Source organism: Melanostigma gelatinosum (genome assembly GCF_949748355.1).
Source record: "Melanostigma gelatinosum genome assembly, chromosome: 9".
Classification (NCBI taxonomy): Eukaryota; Metazoa; Chordata; class Actinopteri; order Perciformes; family Zoarcidae; genus Melanostigma; species Melanostigma gelatinosum.
Window position 1 is genome coordinate 4,349,063 of NC_136642.1, and position 18,489 is coordinate 4,367,551.

At 44.1% G+C, this 18,489-nt stretch overlaps 1 protein-coding gene across 1 annotated transcript; it reads left to right on the forward strand.

Moving 5' to 3' along the window:
• The first annotated feature begins 70 nt into the window (after positions 1–70).
• col28a1b (collagen, type XXVIII, alpha 1b) lies at positions 71–18,379 on the forward strand. Its single transcript, XM_079275653.1, has 35 exons — positions 71–456; positions 905–1,041; positions 1,511–2,076; positions 3,164–3,184; positions 3,273–3,332; positions 3,463–3,516; positions 3,598–3,642; positions 3,723–3,749; positions 3,835–3,879; positions 3,962–4,006; positions 5,446–5,499; positions 7,059–7,127; positions 7,557–7,625; positions 8,544–8,612; positions 9,372–9,440; positions 9,742–9,810; positions 10,360–10,428; positions 10,741–10,809; positions 11,194–11,265; positions 11,383–11,451; positions 11,542–11,613; positions 12,561–12,629; positions 12,708–12,776; positions 12,849–12,917; positions 12,998–13,066; positions 13,271–13,339; positions 13,448–13,516; positions 14,298–14,366; positions 14,595–14,675; positions 14,910–14,945; positions 15,650–15,686; positions 15,766–16,314; positions 16,808–16,992; positions 17,121–17,403; positions 17,763–18,379. The coding sequence occupies exons 2-35, from the start codon at positions 906–908 to the stop codon at positions 17,933–17,935; spliced, it is 3,576 nt and encodes a 1,191-aa protein (XP_079131779.1). The 5' UTR covers positions 71–456; position 905; the 3' UTR covers positions 17,936–18,379.
• Positions 18,380–18,489: the final 110 nt, after the last annotated feature.

Genomic DNA, 18,489 nt, shown 5'->3' on the forward strand with positions numbered 1-18,489 from the left:
AAGACTGTATGAACCCTCCAAATGTCAGTAGACTTTCCATGAGAACTCACTGGACGAAAACAAACCCCAATGCTCCTTTAATATTCTCACCGAGTAGTGTGTCTGCACTATTGCGGGAGCTCTATTTGGATAATTATATGTTAATATCATTTTAGGGTGATAAATTAATTTGTCGTCCGTCTTCTACGCTATTCTAATATTCCTGCAGAAAGTTGTTGTGTTCAGTGAACAGCCACAGAGTCAGGAAAAAAATATTCGGCTCTGAAGTGAACCAGCGCTGAAATGTTGGAGCGGGCCCAGAGCCCCCCGGCTACACGCACAGCGCACCAGCTCATCTGACGGTCCTCAGTTGGATTCAACCCGGTTGATAAGACTTCATTACGCGGTGAAATGTCGCTCCAAAGCGCCACAGCCGACTGGACTACAAGCACCGACTGCAGCTAAATGAGATTCTAGGTAAAATAACTTCTTTCTTTGCATGCCTAATACAGGATGCAACCTTAATTTGGTTACTTGTGTCATGGTTACAGTTTAAATGACAGCTTTAATGCGTGTGTACGACAGCTTAGACAAGTCATGAGTTCATGTTTCTCAAAGATGTACATTTAGAGGTTTACTCTGCATGAACTCAATTACTTTGCAGATTACTTAAAAGTTGCAGCATTTGCAATTTGTTCAGGCTCATAATATTGGATTGGATCTGTATTAATGTCATAGTTAAAGCACATTATCAGCACCAGGAACAGTATGATTGGAACAAGTTATGGTAATATTATTATTGTCTGACACTTTGCACGATAGTAACATTTGAATCCTATGATACTGGCTGCATATGTTGTGCTTTGCACATACAGTAAGTTTATGCACTTCATCGCTTTGTCTCGCAAACTGCTTTCTCTGCCAGGATGGAAAAGTCGCTGAGGGGAAACCTGAGGAGAGGAGTGGGGGTCTGCCTTCTGCTGCTGGCTCTCGTACACGAGGCCCCGGGCCAGAGGACAGGACGCAGGAACAACTACAGGCAGCATGACGGTGGAGGAAACGGTAATCTCTTTATATGAGGTATCCACATGTTGGTGGTGAAGGTGTGTCACTGGATCCTGTGTAACAGACTCACGGTAGGACTTACAACAGCCACAGCTTCAGTCACAATGTACAACATTTGTAGAGTTTCACAGCACACAGACACAAACTGAGGGGCTTTTCAGCTTTTTGAGCCAGTGTTTGAACCCACAAATCCACAGCTTCCGGGTCACGGGGGGATCATCGGTGGGGGGCTGTGGGTCCACAGATATAGAGGTTAAATCTCCAGCTCTTTCTTGGGAAAGACCCAAATTGCCCCTGATGGTCAGCCAGCACCTCAGGTTGAATGGTAGCTTGCACATTGCGAAGCACTTCGGATAAAAATATCGACTGAAAGGACTGTGGAGCTGCAACCTTCTCCAGACTCTCTTGTCTTCAGTGTTGTGAATCTCCGCATTCACCCGAGGTTTCCTTGTCTCTTCTGCCACAGGTCTGACATGTTCACTGGAGGTGGCTTTCATCCTGGACAGCTCCGAGAGTGCAAAGATACTCCTGTTTGAGAAGCAGAAGGCCTTCGTGTTGAGCTTCAGCACCCGCCTCTCTATGCTGCAGGTAGCCGGCTGGACGCTGAAGATGCGCCTGGCCGCCCTTCAGTACAGCAGCTCCGTGTCCGTGGAGCACCGGTTCTCGGCCTGGAAAGACCTGGATTCATTTCACGGTCGAGTCAGCACCATGAGCTACATCGGCCACGGCACCTACACCACCTACGCCGTCACCAACGCCTCGCAGCTGCTGGTGCAGGAGACGCCGGCGGACAGCGTCAGGGTTGTGGTGCTGATGACTGACGGGGTCGACCATCCCCGCAGCCCCGATGTGATCGCGGCTGCGGCGGAGGCCAAAGGTCACGGCATAACGTTCTTCACCGTTGGTCTGTCGGGCATCAGTCAGCAGCGTCAGAATAACGCCAAGCTCCGCGCCATCGCCAGCACACCCGCTCAGCAGTTTGTCCAAAGTCTTCTGGATCCTCAGCTGGAGGAGAAGATGCTCAAGGAGATGGTGAGTGTCAGGGTGGCATGCCTCCGTGGTATCCCAAAGCAAGAAGTGTTGGAATAACTCCAACAGACACATCGGTTTGTGTATTTTGTTTTGTGGATAAAAAAATTTAAATCATTTTTTTTATTTAGCATCTTTCAAAACACTGTTACAAAGTGCTCTATGATAAAAACTGAACATATTTTAAATACAAAGAGAATTAAGAGAAATAAACGCCCAAAACCTTTTTTTTTTTATGTCATAAAACATACAGTAAATCACAGAAAAGCAATTCTAGAAAAGTAGGTTTTTAAAAGTGATTGAAAAGATGAGTTTCCAGCCCTGACTGCAAAGACCCGATCGCCTTCATGTGAGAATCTGGACCTTGGTGCAACGCGGAACACAACACAAACGAGGATCTCAGGGTGCGGGACATATTGCAATAAGACATCTGATAGATAACTTGATGTGAGGCCTCTCAGGGCTTTGTATGTAATTCATAATATCTTAAAAGCAACTTTAAAAGCAACAGGTAGCCAGTGTGAGGAAGCCAGGATTGTTGAAATGTGATCACGTTTCCAAGTCAGACTCAAATCCTAGCAGCAGAGTTTTGGATGATCTAACGTCTGTAAATCATAATTATTTATTCCCCTGCTGTATGTGTAGGAAATTAAAAGTTCTGACTTTGGCGACCCCTAGTGGTGGTAGCAAGAAAGACACTGTGGCAGATCATAGATCCAACCCAGGACATAGACTAGAGAATGAATGGTTAAAAACACCCAGCAGCCGGTCGCAGTGACGGCAGCGCGCAGAAGAGGTTCATGTTCTGTCCTCACAGCGGCTTCACTTCTCCGTCACGCGCTTGTGTCTGCATGACCGGGGCTTTCCCGCCTGCTTTGCATTTTCCACAAAAACACACACAGAGAAATGTCAAATATCTGCACGTCTGTCTGAGAGAGATGCATGGCTTGTTCTGCTTTCCAGACATGTGTGATATCATTCATTCACAATTATAGCTCGCACCAAGACTTCACTAAAGGCCAATAAATTGATATTTTCTGCGATTGAAGGAACTGTCATTGACATGTCTTGTCCCGTGTTTTGCATCCAGGGTGCAGTCGCATTGGATGAGGTAAGTCTTTCAATGCAATCCAGTATTTCTTCCTTCTATATTTATTTGGTGTGAATGGTTGCATTGACTTTGTTTGTCTCCGTGTTAGTGTCCACAGGCTCAAGTGTGTTTGTGTGAAAGAGGAGAGAGGGGCCCTCAAGGAAGTCCAGTGAGTTCCGTTCAAAAACTACAATCTTTACCAAAATGACAGGATACTCGTTCTGCATTCCTTCATCACAAACGTACGTATCAGCGTCTCATCTTTGAGTATCAGACTAAGACTTTATTACTAATCCCAGGGTAGAAAAGGGGATGCAGGCTTCAGAGGGACACCTGGTCTCAAGGGAGGGAGGGTAAGTCATCTCACAAAGACACAAACTATTCTAGTGTCTGATTGTAATGCAGCTCCTTTTAAGTTGTTCTGTTTTTTAAAGGGGGAGTCGGGCTTGAACGGTCGACCTGGAAGTGATGGTCCAGAGGTAAAAAAATTCAAAAATCTTGAATTACCAAGTTCTTCTGGGATGAAATTCAGATGTTAAAACTGTTTCGCCTTTTACAGGGTCGTCCAGGCTATAAGGGATACAAGGTGGGTGAGGTTGAGCTTCAGCAGCATGCTCATGAGTTGTTTTATTCTCTTCCCGTTTAATGGCGTCTAACCTTTGGTCTTTTAGGGGGAGAGAGGAGACTGCGGCACTCCGGGGGAGAAGGGTGACACCGTATGAACATTATTAACTACATTATTTCAATCAACACCTCATACTTTGTCTCTCGTACTGATTTTTTTGCATCACTTTGCAGGGACCCGAGGGACCGCCAGGGCAGCGAGGAACAAAAGGAGAACAGGTGCAGCGCAGCCAGATGTCTTTTTTTCTATTCAATAAATGTTAACGATTATCCATCTTGGTTTTAACATTTTAAACCCTAAAAATAGTTTTACAGGCTAATTCTATATATTTAGAAAGAAGCATTTCCTGTCTTTCTGCGTCTACTGTTAAAGCATATTTAGAGATAAAATAAGAACTTTATTAATACCAAGGGAAGCTTGTTGTGTAGCAGTGGCAATACAAAGTAGAAAAAAATACTAATTTAATGTAAATTAATAAGGTGTAAGTCCAAAATATATACAAAAAGAGCTACCTGCTTATTAAATATGTCTTCAAGATTGCCACTTCATCAATGAAGGTTTACAAGCATTCATGGTCTGCAGAGGATGAACCCTATGCTTTCCCTCTTCTCGCCACCAGGAGATTCACATTTGAGGTTTTGAGCGAGTTGTCTCAACAACTTTCATGATGAATTCTAAAAACTTGCATAAACGTTTAACTTTTCATGTAGCGCCATCATCAGGTCAAGATTTTAAAGTGTTCATACCTGCAGAACGACTGACACTCAACAACCTCCGCTTCACCGTTTGTTTGGTGCTGATCACCACATGTTAGCATGCTATGCAACTGAGAAAAGACAGTGAACATAACGTCGTACATGTGAACATGTTCTCAGACTCTGAGCCACAAATCTCCAAATGAATAAGAATGAGCACATGTGTAATAAGATAATGCCTCATTTGCCTATTTTCAAAAAACAAAAATTGTCCAAATGCAGGAGAACCTCTGTGGGGATTTCATGGTGATATGTATTCGTTAAATATTTGACCCTATTCACCCCGGGGTCTCCCCTTCAGCAGCCGTTTCATGATTTCATCCTTCATGCTCCTGAACATACGGTTTACTGCCTGCTGTTGATGCTGATACGCAGACATCAGACAGTCTCTTCTCTCTCCGATATGAAAAATGAAAGTGGAATTTGTCTCCTTTTCATCTCTGCACTAATGGAATGTGAATATTGGATTATGGGTAATCCTGATACTGATGTGGCTGTCCAAAGCAGTGAATCCAGGCTTGCAGGATATTATTCTTCTGCAGGAACAGACTGTGTGGTGGGATTAGTGCGTGGACCGGGCCGCCCAGCACCACTCTTCCTCCCCTGGTGCTCCTGGCACAGTGTCAGTATAACCGTGTTGTTTTGTGAGCTTGGCCTGACAATCGAAGGACATGAAAGGCGCGAGTGTTGGTTTGAGCGGTTTCAGAGGTGGTGGGTTGGTTTTGACCTGCAGCTTGGTCAGACAACGTGGGGGCTTCATTTTAGACTCATACATGATCAAAGTTTGGTCGCAGAATTTAGAGAAATCAGGGCTGCAAATAGTAGGTACGGCACAATTATGGGTTTGATTATTAAAGCAAACTTGAGTGTTGCATTGTGTATGCTTTTTATTTGTTTTGCAGGCTGCAATAGGACCTCCAGGAGACATGGGACCTGAGGGCCCAGCAGGACCTAAAGTAAGTTCTCCCAAAACCTCCATTTAAATTAGTTCGACAGTTTCCAGCAGCAACAGTTTGATTGGCTGGATTAAAGTCGTGGATCTTAAGAAATAAAAAATGTACGAAGATTCTAAATACCTCCCAGTATCACTAAGATATCACACTGTGGCAGACAGCAATGTACGCTGCGAAACAAAAAACAATGAGTTTTGTGGGGAAATAATCAGATTGTGAGGAGAACGTCATAATTCAAAGTCATCAGTTGTTCCCCAGTTACATTTTTCATCTTTTTCTAAAGTACATTAGAACTTCGTTTTTGTCAGAGATCTTTTTAAAGAAAACTATTGACGTTACTAAAGGGTTGCCTGTAATAATGTTCTGTATTTGTTTCCTCATCTGCCAAAGTTATGAGATAAATACAGTTTGAAAAGTCTGATATTTTGGGAAATACATTTATTCGCCTTCTTCCAGAGAGTAAGCCGCTGGTACCACTCTCATGTCTGTGCGTTGAGTATGGAGCTATAGAGCCAGGAGGCAATTCATTTAGCTTAGCTTAGCATAAAGACTGGAAGTAGGGGGAAACAGCTAGCCTGGCTCTGTCCAAAGTAAAAAAAACACACACATAAAAACACCTTGTACCTTGTTTGTTTAGTATGAACACAATCTTTTGAGATGATAAATTCCATCCATCAGCATCCCAAAGACGCAGAGCAGTCTGTCTGTAAAGTTATGATTATTTGCACAACTGAAGAGAATATAGTTGTCGAAGATCAATTCGAAATGTGCGGCTATTTTCCCCCTGAACAGTGGAAAAGCATTGACATGCAGCGCCCTGCAGACACTTCTCCACACAACATGTGGGGGCAACATGAAAACAACCTTTAAAACCGCTGCCCAGGGTTAATAAGATGCTGATGCCACAGTTTCCCCACAGCTTTTTAACAAAGATGTCTTTATACACATGACATGTAACGTGATTTATAGCACTTCCAGGAAAGAATTCCAGATATTTTTCAAGTTTTACCGAAGGAACAAAGGACTGGTCTTTATTTCCTAAATGCCACAAAAGGTTGAAACAAGACGACAGGCCATTTGGCCTCACTGTATAATATGTGATATTTTAAACAGTATTTTCTACCAGATATCACTAAGATAATACTGTAAATGACACAAACTTCATTCATTAGTTGCACAGCATCTGTTAAATCTATTTTTCAAGCATTTTAGGAACGAGGAGAGCACAGATCATTTAAATCCAACTAAGAAGAAAGAAATATTGCAGAGAATGTTGCAGTGACTTCTGTAAAAATATGTTATTGGCATTAATTAGGGATGAAACTCGGTTGTACTTGGTGGTTATTTTGCGTAGAAAAGATTGCTCTGATATTAGTGAATTATCCAAGCGACCTGCAGGAATGAAGACTTGTTTTAATTCATTTTAAACAACAACACATTACATGTTCGTGCATACAGAGGGACTACATGGACACTGTTTCTCATTTAATTGAACATCTTTTTGCAGTGTTGAACTGCCATCACATGACATACAAACCTCTGAACTTGTTTACTTGCTGCAGGGGGACAGAGGACCCAACGGTGCTTCTGGACCACCGGGGGACATTGGTATCGGGTTCCCAGGAGCCAAGGTAACTCTTTTATACCAACAAAAAAAAAAACATTAAAAAAACAGTCATATAATCTTCCTAAAATGAGCCTAAATGTATTCTCACGGTACTGTTTTGTGATGTACATCATAATTCTTTAATAATACAGACAAGTATAATTACTTAAAGAGTAAAACCTTTCAGCTGAAAACCAATTAGTATTTAAATGTGTTATTCAGGTCCTAATCTTTTTTAATCTGTTATAGTATCATGTTAGTATCATTACGCTGTGAATAACCACACCTGTCCCACTCAGTTACAGAACAGTTTAGGAAGAAGATCGTTTGATGAGATAGCCCCTTTAATCAAGTTATTTTCTCTGACAGTGAGAAACTAACGAACCCCTTCCAGAGACAGAATAAATGCTGGACGGTGTTAAAGTGGTTGAATGGTGCTGTTTGATGCTTACAGGGTGAACAAGGCATCCAGGGAAGATCCGGTCCCACAGGTCCTGTTGGTATCGGAGAACCAGGACAACCAGTGAGTGTGAAAACATGCTCTTGTCTTGTATTAATGCATCGAGGTCTTGAGTGGTGGAAGAAGTACTCATGTCTTTAAAAAGATCTGTGAAAATACTCTCAAATACAAGTAAAAGTCTTGCATTCAAAATGTTAAGTAAAAGAGCTGAAGTATTACCTGCTAAAGTAACTTACAGTATCACAAGTAAAAGTACTTGTCGAGCAGAATATCCCCTCTGAGAGTGTTAATAATTGGATTGTTATTATTGATGCATTGACACATTTGCAGGATTTTAGTATCACAGCTGAGGTGGAGCTCGTTATTCACGACAGTATACTCTGCTGGATAGTTCATATGCATGACATTATATCTATATAGTTATTACACCTGGAGCAACGTATCGTTCTTTATACGGTGAGAATATGCATTTGATGTAAAATCATCATTCTGCAAAGTAACTAGTAACTGTAGTTTTTAAATATATATCGTGGTGGAAAAAGTACAAGTGGAGTAGATTTATAAAGTAGCGGGAAATAGAATTACTAAGAATTACTCATTATAAGTAAAGTACCTCACAATTGTACTTAAGTACAATACTTTATCGGGATAAAGATGAGAACAGAAACCTTTTCCTGCAGAGCGGTGAGTGGGAATCCAGAGAAAGCTGAATCCCATATGCAAGATGACTTTTCCATCTGTTGGCCTTTGTTTTTATGTTTTCCATGAGCATGTTCACTTTACTCCCGACCCATTCCAGGATTCCTGGGAATTGAAGTTTTGAAGAGTTTTCACAGCACTGCTGCCACCTGCAGCACACAACATGCAATGTTGCACCTTTAGTCCGTCTCATGTAGAACCACGTCGTCTTATAGCTGCCTCTGTACTATTTCATGTCTTCACGTGTGCAGACTTTCATTACAAGTCTTTCCTTTGATCCAGAGTCCCCCAGGATCACCAGGAGTGCAAGGAGTCCCCGGACCACCTGGAGAGGGGCTTCCAGGGCCGAAGGTGGGTCGCGTGTTGAACCCCGTGTCGGCTGAAGGAGGTGGCTCTCAATTCTGTGCAACAGTTAATTAAGAATATATTGATTTGAACTCGTCATACTTATTAGTTGCTGCAAGTTGAAGAAAAAAACTCAAACAAAAATAAGTTATACTTTGTTTATTGTGACCGTTATGCGTCACGACCCGAAGGGAAATCCCTTTTATGTGAAAACCTCCGTGGCAAATAATCTCATTCTGATTCTAAACACATGTAAAAGGTTATCGTCAGTACTTATTGTGATAAACATACAAGGCTTTGCATGGGTCCTGCAATTATCCTTGTTTTCCAGTGTTGTTGTCGTATCATTGTGTGTATTGCTGTGTACGTGTGTTGTATGTATTTGCATGAAGGCCCTGCAGCCGAGCTCAGGCTATGTGTCATCGGTCCACATTACGTGCTCGTCCCTGTTAAAATGAATATTACATCAATATTCACCGAAAGAAGAAGGGTTGAAATACACAGAGGAGCAGTCTGGAGCCGCTTCCTTATGGAGCCGACACAAAAGTGTAGCTCCAAGGTGCAGAGTTATCTGATGACGTTCACTGCAGGTGCAAAAAGCAGAGTGATCACAAGCAGAGAATGTTTCACTGACTGCTACAAATCACTGTGTGTTTACTCAGGACTGTACATCACTGGCCTTCACATGTGAAACATGCTGCACATGTGTGACGCTTGAGCGTGATGACGTCCAGAGTGCGTCTCTCTTTGCACCTTTTGTTTCAGGGCGATCGAGGGTACGACGGTCCCAGAGGCCATCGAGGACTTGCTGGTGCTGGGGTCAAAGGTGACCAGGTAAGTTAAACTCAAAATGTACCGGGATACATTTCTAACAGGGGTGGGAGGTATGAAAAGGTATTCATTTGAATCATGTGTTTTCTGAAAATCACAATCGGTGATCATAAAAATGATCGGGTGATAGAACTCCTCGGTCGTACCGCTCAGCCTTGTTATCTTAGATGTTTCCTCAAGCTGAGGGAACTGGCTGCTGATACTGCAACCTTTACTCGTACTCGCCCACGCCTCATGCTCTGATACAGAGGTGGATACAGAGGTGGCTCTTTGATTTCTGTGATCGCCGTATTTCTTTATTCAGGGAAGTCACGGGCCGCCTGGGTCTCCTGGTCCAGTCGGTGCTCCTGGTTCAGGACTTCAAGGGGAACAGGTAAAAGCTGCATTCATCACTGATGCAGGTGCTGACTCACTGGAAACTTACTCAGTACATTTACTGTACATGTGCTTGTACAGTCTTTTCTTTTCATGCCATCTTCTAATTCTACGTTTCACAGGAACAAATCGTACTTTCTATTTGACAGCTTTAGTTACGAGTTACTTGCCTATAAAACATTGTGTAAGCTTATAAAATATGATGTTTTGTTATAAGTTACATTGCACCACTGCCAACAGCATATAAAAGAGTTTAAATGAGCACAACCTTAAACTACAGCAGTGAAATGCAGCATACACATGAATGCAGCAGTAGTGTTAATCCAGAAACTTCATAAATAACAGTAAAACACTGTCAATACTTTAACTTCTGATACTTTAAGTACATTTTGCTGATAATTCGTACATACTTTTACTCAAGTAATGTTTTGAATGCAGTATTTTTACAGGGTTCTTGAAGTACTTTCACTGAAGTAACGCACAGAAAGTTTTCCAGCGTCTCAAAGCTGCTCAGCTCATTCTGATTGGTGCGTTTTCTGACCTTTAGGGGGACCGAGGCCCAGTCGGTGCTGCAGGCCCCAGAGGAGCTCCAGGTACTGGAATAACCGGAGCAAAGGTAAGAAGATAACTAACAGGATGTTTGCCTCAGAGACACCAACTCAGATCATAATTATGATTGACAGTCGGCTGATTCTCCGTCTGATTGCCTCTAAGTTATTTTGCATATTTCATCACAGAAATACGTAGCTGGCCTGTCAATCACATCCCCGGGAGTCTGAATCGGTCTCATGACTGCTCTTGCTGGATTTATAATCTCAGATGTGTTTATTTCACATTTAGCCGTGGATCACTGAGAGTGAATTGTTTATTCGCTCTGTCCTACAGAGTCCACTGAATATCTCGCTCACTGTGTGATTGTTGTTTTCAGGGGAACCAGGGCCTCACAGGTGAGCCCGGACTGACCGGTGAGACAGGTGTCGGAGAGCCAGGACCTAAAGTGAGTCCTCCAAACACGACTTCACTCTCTCATCGCTCTGCAGTAGAGTTCCCTTTCAACGAAATACGCCGATTTACTTTCTGGTCGAGAGTTAGACGAGGAGATCGATACCACTTTCATGCCCGTGTGCTGAGTGTGAAGCTAGTTAGCTTAGCAACACATACATACTAAGCTGCTGGGAGGTGTATTTATTGATGTTTCTTACATTTGAGAAACCCTGGCTAGCTTTTCCCCCTACTTCCAGTCTTTATGCTAAGCTAAGCTAAGCAGCAGCGAGTAGAGATCCTCAGCTGAGCAAACGTCTAAAATTGCAGGTCACACACACTTTAGCTCCGTTGCAGTTCAGTCGTTTACTTGACTCTCTGATGAACTTTCCTCTCTCAGGGTGACCCGGGCTCCGAGGGGTTAACAGGTATACCAGGTGAGCCAGGAGAGGATGGGGCCTCGGGACAAAAGGTAACTTCATAACCTGAACCTAGTTTTCTCCTTTTTTTACAGATATATATGAATATAAAATGTATTAATATTTCTTACCAGTCTGCTGCTTCATTGACTGTTTTCAAATGACGGCAGGGTGACGATGGGTTACCGGGGCCCAGAGGACCTGACGGTGCTCCTGGTAAAGGCTCACCTGGCGGGAAGGTAACAGACTTCCTCATATGAGCGGTGGAATGATCATCTCAACAGATTATTTCAAGGAATATGAGCGACAGTGTTGCGTTACTTTGGCAGGGAGACAGAGGGGACAGGGGGACCAGAGGACAACCGGGTGCAGTCGGTCCTGTGGGGCCGATGGGGTCAAAGGTCAGTAGATTCATCACAGTGAAGTGTTGTTAACTTGGAATAATGCTGCCACATTTCTAGACCTTAGAATGAAGTTGTGAGGAAAACGTTGTCACATCTGATAGAAGTGCAGTGCAGGAGAGCAGCGAAGTACATTCACTCAAGTACTGTACTACGATTTTGAGGTACTTGTACTCGTATTTCAATTTGACTTTACTTTTTAGTCCAACATTTATTTCACGAATGTATTTACCACTGTCGTTATTTTGCATTTGATTCAGATTATTAATACAAAATATTAAACAAAGTCAAAATGATATATCTTCATAGATCAAGCTGCCCAGCAGCATATCAAGTTATTCAGATTAGCTGTACAATGAAAGTGACACGCACTTTAATCAGTGATAATAATTTCGAGTACTTTTGTATATTTTTATGCTTTTACTTCAATTAAAAAATGTAGGACTTTTCCTTGTAGCAGAGTATTTCTACACTGTGGTATTGCTTCTTTTAATTGAGTTTGTGATCGGGGAATAAAAGACTGTTAAAAACAGGGATTTGAGTTTTAGCGTCATCTTATCTTCCGTTCTTTCAGGAGACGCCACCAAAGCTGGCTGACCTAAAAACCAGCGAGAAGCGGCTGAGAAATGATTAAAACATATCGTATCCCTTTCTTTAAATCGACAAATATACAAAGATGCAAGACAATACATGCTATTATGAAAGGTTAAAGGTGACAGTGTATTCTGAACAGGAAACATATGATTAATGAACACCCCAAAACATGTTGCATTAATGGTCTAATTTCCATTAAAATACAGGCTTTATACGATTCATGTAATCTAACAACAGTCTTTAAAGTATTATAATCTTAAACCGAACACAATCCATACAATGAAACTGCAGAAGTCCGAGTTCTGCCTTGTTGCCTCGTCTATTATTGGCCTGATAAGTGGTTTTATTTTCAGGGGGAACCAGGAAATATGGGTCCACCAGGTGCAACTGGACCACCAGCGAGGGGCGTAGCTGGTGCCGAGGTACAGTGAGCCCATGTGGTGCAAACAAACAGCTGCTGTCACTCTCAACAGCAACAACTCATCTCCTCCTTTTGTCAGGGAGAACTGGGCCGACCGGGTCCCGCTGGAGCTGCAGGAGAGCCGGGGACGGGTTTAACTGGACCCAAGGTGAGTTACGGTTTACTCCTCACTGGTCCCATGAAAGCTACCGGTGTAATGGAGGCATGTTTTGGTTTTAAGGGGGACAGAGGGTCTGCAGGGCGTCCTGGGACGCCTGGACTTAAAGGTGACGGTTACCCCGGCTCTACAGTGAGTATGAACCTACACCACAGCCCCCTTTATCTCTTTACACCCCGCACTGTGTAATCCTCTCACCGCGTCTTTCTTAGGGACTTCCGGGGCCTCCTGGTCTGAAGGGAGAGACCGGATCAGATGGCGTCGGTTTACCTGGAACAAAGGTGAAAGTTCACCTGAGGAAAAGCCACAGAAACAGTTTTCCATGGTTATTTGACCGGTACGAAAGAAACTGGCGATTGTTGTTCGTTGTTATGGGGAGAACAGACGTCAGCGCGGCTGTGAAGTAGTTCGCGAGGTAGCTTGTCCTTCTCCGGAGCATTGGGCCGTCAGGATGAGGTGTAACTTACAATCTGCTTCCTGTTCAGGGAGACAGAGGCTTGCCTGGACCTCCTGGACCTGCTGGGCCAGCTGGAGTTGGCCTAATTGGTCCAAAGGTATTCTGTCCTGTTCTAAACGACGACTCGTACGCGATTGTTTTTAAAACTAGAACTAAATTCATTTTGGTATCCAGAGAGACTTCAGGAAGTTGTCTTTCCCTGCAGGGTTCACTTGGCCAAAGGGGAGCAGATGGTGCACAAGGGTCACCTGGAGAAGGCATTCAAGGACCAAAGGTAACGTCGTACGATGTCAGTAGCTGCAGTTCATAACCAGCTGTATTTGGTGGTTTATGAAGGGAAATTGTCCCGTGACCGGACTCGCTGGAGGGACATTAATCTACTTTTGTAAAGCAGTAAAAGCATTTCCTTTCCTGTCAAATTCTTGCTGAACTATAAACTCAAATATGAGAGGGGAAAATCTAATTCAGCATGAAGACAAATGTGCCTAAAGTGACTTGGAATGAAATGGTAAAATGAGACAAAGCTCTTATTTCAGTCAGCTGCTGAACTAGACGATAAAATCTGAGCGCAGTGTTATTTCAATGACAAGACAGTAGCATTCAACAACTCAACTACTTCATGTCTTATGAACCTCATCATGGCTAAAACTCATGCGTGTGTTTTTTTTAACGTTAAAAAAATAATTTAGAGTCCCAGGCACACGTGCTGACAGACATCATCGTCGTGTTGTCTTTGACTGTGCTGTGCTGTGTTGTGTATTTGACTGTGCTGTGTTGTGTTGACTGTGCTGTGCTGTGTTGACTGTGCTGTGCTGTGTCTTTGACTGTGCTGTGCTGTGTTGACTGTGCTGTGCTGTGTTGACTGTGCTGTGCTGTGTTGACTGTGCTGTGCTGTGTTGACTGTGCTGTGCTGTGTTGACTGTGCTGTGCTGTGTCTTTGACTGTGCTGTGCTGTGTTGACTGTGCTGTGCTGTGTTGACTGTGCTGTGCTGTGTTGACTGTGCTGTGCTGTGTTGACTGTGCTGTGCTGTGTCTTTGACTGTGCTGTGTTTCAGGGGGAGACTGGATTTCAGGGGATCCTCGGCCCCAGAGGTCCTCCAGGACAAGGTCTGCATGGGGACAAGGTAACGACAGAATGTCCGCAGAGTGAACCTGTGTTATGAAATATGAAGTCACAGTAAAACTAGTAAAAATACAAAATGTGCAATTGTGTCAGTGGCGTCCAGCTAAAGAGGAGAATAACTTCAGCACAAACTGCATTCAGCATGCCGATATTCACCTTTTATGAATCAGAGGTTCAGGTGTGTGCATATCTACCGTGTGATTTAACGGCCGTTTCTTTCCTCTTGCAGGGGGATCGAGGGTTCAGAGGTGAAAAAGGCAAAAGTGGAGACAAAGGACAACTAGGAGAGGCCGGAGCCATCGGACCTTTGGTACTTTCGTGCATTTTTAACCCTTTTATATCACGTCCCCCGTGATATTGTGCAGCTATTTAACAATACATGCACAAAAATACTTTCTTTGTATTTGTAAAACTAAATATAACGTAAAATATTTAGTTTCCTCTGGGAATATTCGCAGTACAGAAGCTAAAGACGGCAAGTTCGCTCAAGGGAATCTCTCGATATGTGAGCAGCTAATAAATGATGATCTGTTTCAAATCACAGGGTCGACTGGGACAAAAGGGAGAGCCGGGACTTACAGTAAGTATCATGCATCACTCGTAACAATCATGCAGAGCAGTCAACAATATTGAGACGTTGGTGTGTTTTTCATGATTTCGGTTTAAATGCTGTCTTTCAGCTTTAATTTAAAGGCGTTCACGTCCGCATCAGATGAACAGTGCCGGAGTTGTTGCCCTTTTTATAGATAGTCCCCCACTTTAGGAGAAACGGTAATTATTCTGACCATTCTAGTCACTTTCAGGTGTTTGACGGTGCGGTGGCATTAGAGATGTAGAGGTTAAGGGACTCGAGCTGCTGCTCCTTCACGTCAAAACGGGCCAGTTGAGGGATTCGGATCAGGATGCCTCACAGACGAGAGGTGATCCGGGAGGAGATCCAGGGGTAGACGGAGTTCATGCTGGAGGGATTATTTATCTCACCTGGCTTGGGAAAGCCTGGAGATCCCCCAGGAGGAGCTGGGAAATGTTGCCGGTGGGAGAGCTGGACTACTTAGCGAACCCTGCTGCACGGCCTTGAAGAAGCATCAGAAGATGGATGAATGCGGGTGTGCAGAGGCTTTGTCAGACTGTATCCTAAAATTGAAAGAGAGATCCTAGAATGCTCCAACTGATTTGGATTTGAACACCTTTAAATGAAAGAGCTTTGCCGTAATCAGCGATTCATTTCTTTACGTAACTCAGTGTCAGATCAGTTTGTAGTAAAAGCTGTGCTGTCTTTCACAGAGGGAAGAAATCATCAAAATAGTGAGATCCATATGCAGTAAGTCATCAGAAACTCACTTTTTGTTTTATTGTTATGTACATTGTCTCGTCTATAACCTGTCTCTGGGTTCCATGAGGTTGTGGAGTGACCTGCCGCCAAACCCCGTTGGAGCTGGTTTTCGTGATCGACAGCTCCGAGAGCGTCGGCCCGGACAACTTCAACCGGATCAAAGACTTTGTAAACGCCCTGATCGACCGAGCCTCGGTCGGCCGGGACACCACGCGGGTGGGTGTTGTGCTTTACAGCCACATCAACATGGTGGTGGTCAGCCTCAGACAGGAAGCCACCCGCGACGAGATCAAGTCCGCGGTGCGCTCCATGACCTACCTGGGCGAGGGCACGTTCACGGGCAGCGCCATCCAGCAGGCCAACCAGGTGTTCAAGGGGGCGCGGGCAGGTGTGAGGAAGGTGGCCGTCGTCATCACGGACGGGCAGGCCGATAAAAGAGACGCGGTCAGTCTGGAGAGCGCCACGTCAGAAGCCCGGGGCGGTGGCGTCGAGACGTTTGTGGTCGGCGTGGTGAACGAGAGCGATCCTCTGTACGAGGAGTTCAAGAAGGAGCTCAGCCTCGTGGCGTCCGACAGCGACCACGTGTTCCAGATCGAGGAATTCAAAGCACTTTCCGGTGAGCCGTTCATCACGATCCCATCAGAACCAGACAAGGAATTTGTTTTAAGTTTGGGAACATTTTATGAAAATCCCCGGTTTCGTCAACATAAACACAGCAATGACGGATTTTACTTTTGGACTCGGAGTTATTGAAAATGTTTGGATCAAACAAGTCGGAAAGAATACTCTGCAGCCACGACTGAAGTCTTATTCTACAAATAGTATAAAACTAATAATATAATATCATACAAATCCTCGCTTGGTTAAATTAAGGTTAAAAAATGTTTTATTTACAAATATAGTCTTTTAACAGACTACATAGCACACTATTTTTGACAACAAAAAAGTTGTTAAATAGTTTAATATACAGACTTTTGTATGAATATGTCGGGAACATCTACGACCATGGTGCTCATGAGCAACACGACCCAAACTGCTTCCATTCAAACTGTGGCTGTACAGGTAGATAGTCACTGCATATCTACTGTTTTGGTCTTCTCACGTTGCAGCTCTGGAGGGTAAACTGCTGAGTCGTATCTGCGAGGACGGAGCGAGACGTTTGTTCAGCTCCGTCCCGAGCTCCAGACTGCCTCCAGGAACCCCAGAGGTCTCCGGTGACGTTCGAGAGCCTCCGCACAGGACCGATACCGACACCCCCACCTTCACAGGGGACTACAGGAGGGCTCATGTGTTGGTGAGAAGAACAAACCAGTCATTTCTTTACCTCCTTTTGGGAACTTACGCTGTGTTACAACAGTTTAACGTATCACTGGTTATATCGATCTTACCTGGATGACTGAAACAGTCTCTGCTCTGTTACAGCCCGGCCCTCCAGCGTCGCAACCCGCCAGAGAACCCATCACTCCACCGAGACCCGAGACGGACGACAGGATCGACTCGGAGGCTCCCAGGTTCCCACACTTCGACAGGGAGCCCTTCCGACCGGTCACAGAGCTCCTCCCACGGTTTGACACGAAGGACGACGACGACCACGAGGTGATGACGGGCGCCGTCGGGCCGTCGGGTCCCACTCCGAGGGCCCCGTCGGAGGAGGAGACACAGCCGCCCACGCCTCCTCCACTGCTGCCTTCTGACACCTACGCAGGTAGGAAACCGCTGAAGAGATTGTTCGATGGAGAAATGATTGGTTTAAATGTTAAAAGTCTCAATTAAGGGACAAAAAACAAGCACTGAATATGTTCTAATGGATCTCCATGAGATTTGGTGCACACATTCATGTTCCCATCAGGATGAACTGTAATAACTTTGGTAATCCAGACTTCTCCTGTAGCATCATAATCAGGTCGAAATTTTAGTTTTTCCTGACACTTGTACCCGTGGAACAAATGACAATTACATCATTCTTCGTTATACTTTGTATTTAATGAAAATGAACACGCTAAACTTAGCATGGCCGAAGACTTTTCTTAAAATGCAACACTTCTTGTTGTTTGTCGCCTGCAGCGGAGCGCTGCATCCAGGTGCTGGATCCAGGACCGTGCCGGGACTACGTGGCGAAGTGGTACTACGACGCCACAGCGAATTCCTGCGGTCAGTTCTGGTTCGGAGGCTGTCAGGGAAACAACAACCAGTTTGAGACCGAGAGGAGCTGCAGAGAAACATGCGCGAAGGTCTGACGCGCACGTGGACCCTCAGTCACCAGCAAAACATTCTGCTGCGACTTTGCCGTGATGTTCACCTCAACGTCAGCGCATTGGTGCTTCGACAATAAACAGCCAATGTTATATAACGGGCATCATTGCACCAAAACTGTTCAGTGGGCTAAGTACTATTGATGTTTATTCCTGTTGTCCAGAGGGATTTGTGTATTAATATTGTGAACCAAACGAAGCTAAAGCAGAGACAATAATGCCTGTGATGTTACTGACACACTGTGGATAAAGTTACGTTAAGAAATAAAACGATCTTTTTAACCACTAACCTTTAAGAAAAAGTAACCCTTTTGTATGACGCAATGATGTCTTTTTTTTTTGTACTTCATGTCTTAAGTTTTTTTATGTTTTGTAATACTGTGAAATGTCATGAAAGGAAAACTAAGCAAATAAATGTCATGCATTAGAGGTTGAATGTCATTATTGTACGGAGCAGAAACCATCTCGCGAACGGATCACAGAAATCAAATCAAGCCAAGTGCCAAAATGTGTGTGTGTGTGTGTGAGAGACCTGGTGG

Coding starts and splice junctions, on each gene's coding strand:
- col28a1b (XM_079275653.1), top strand. CDS start 906: ATGGAAAAGTCGCTGAGGGGAAACCTGAGGAGAGGAGTGGGGGTCTGC. Junction 3,185..3,272: donor GTGCAGTCGCATTGGATGAG/GTAAGTCTTTCA, acceptor TCTCCGTGTTAG/TGTCCACAGGCTCAAGTGTG. Junction 4,007..5,445: donor GAGGAACAAAAGGAGAACAG/GTGCAGCGCAGC, acceptor TTTGTTTTGCAG/GCTGCAATAGGACCTCCAGG.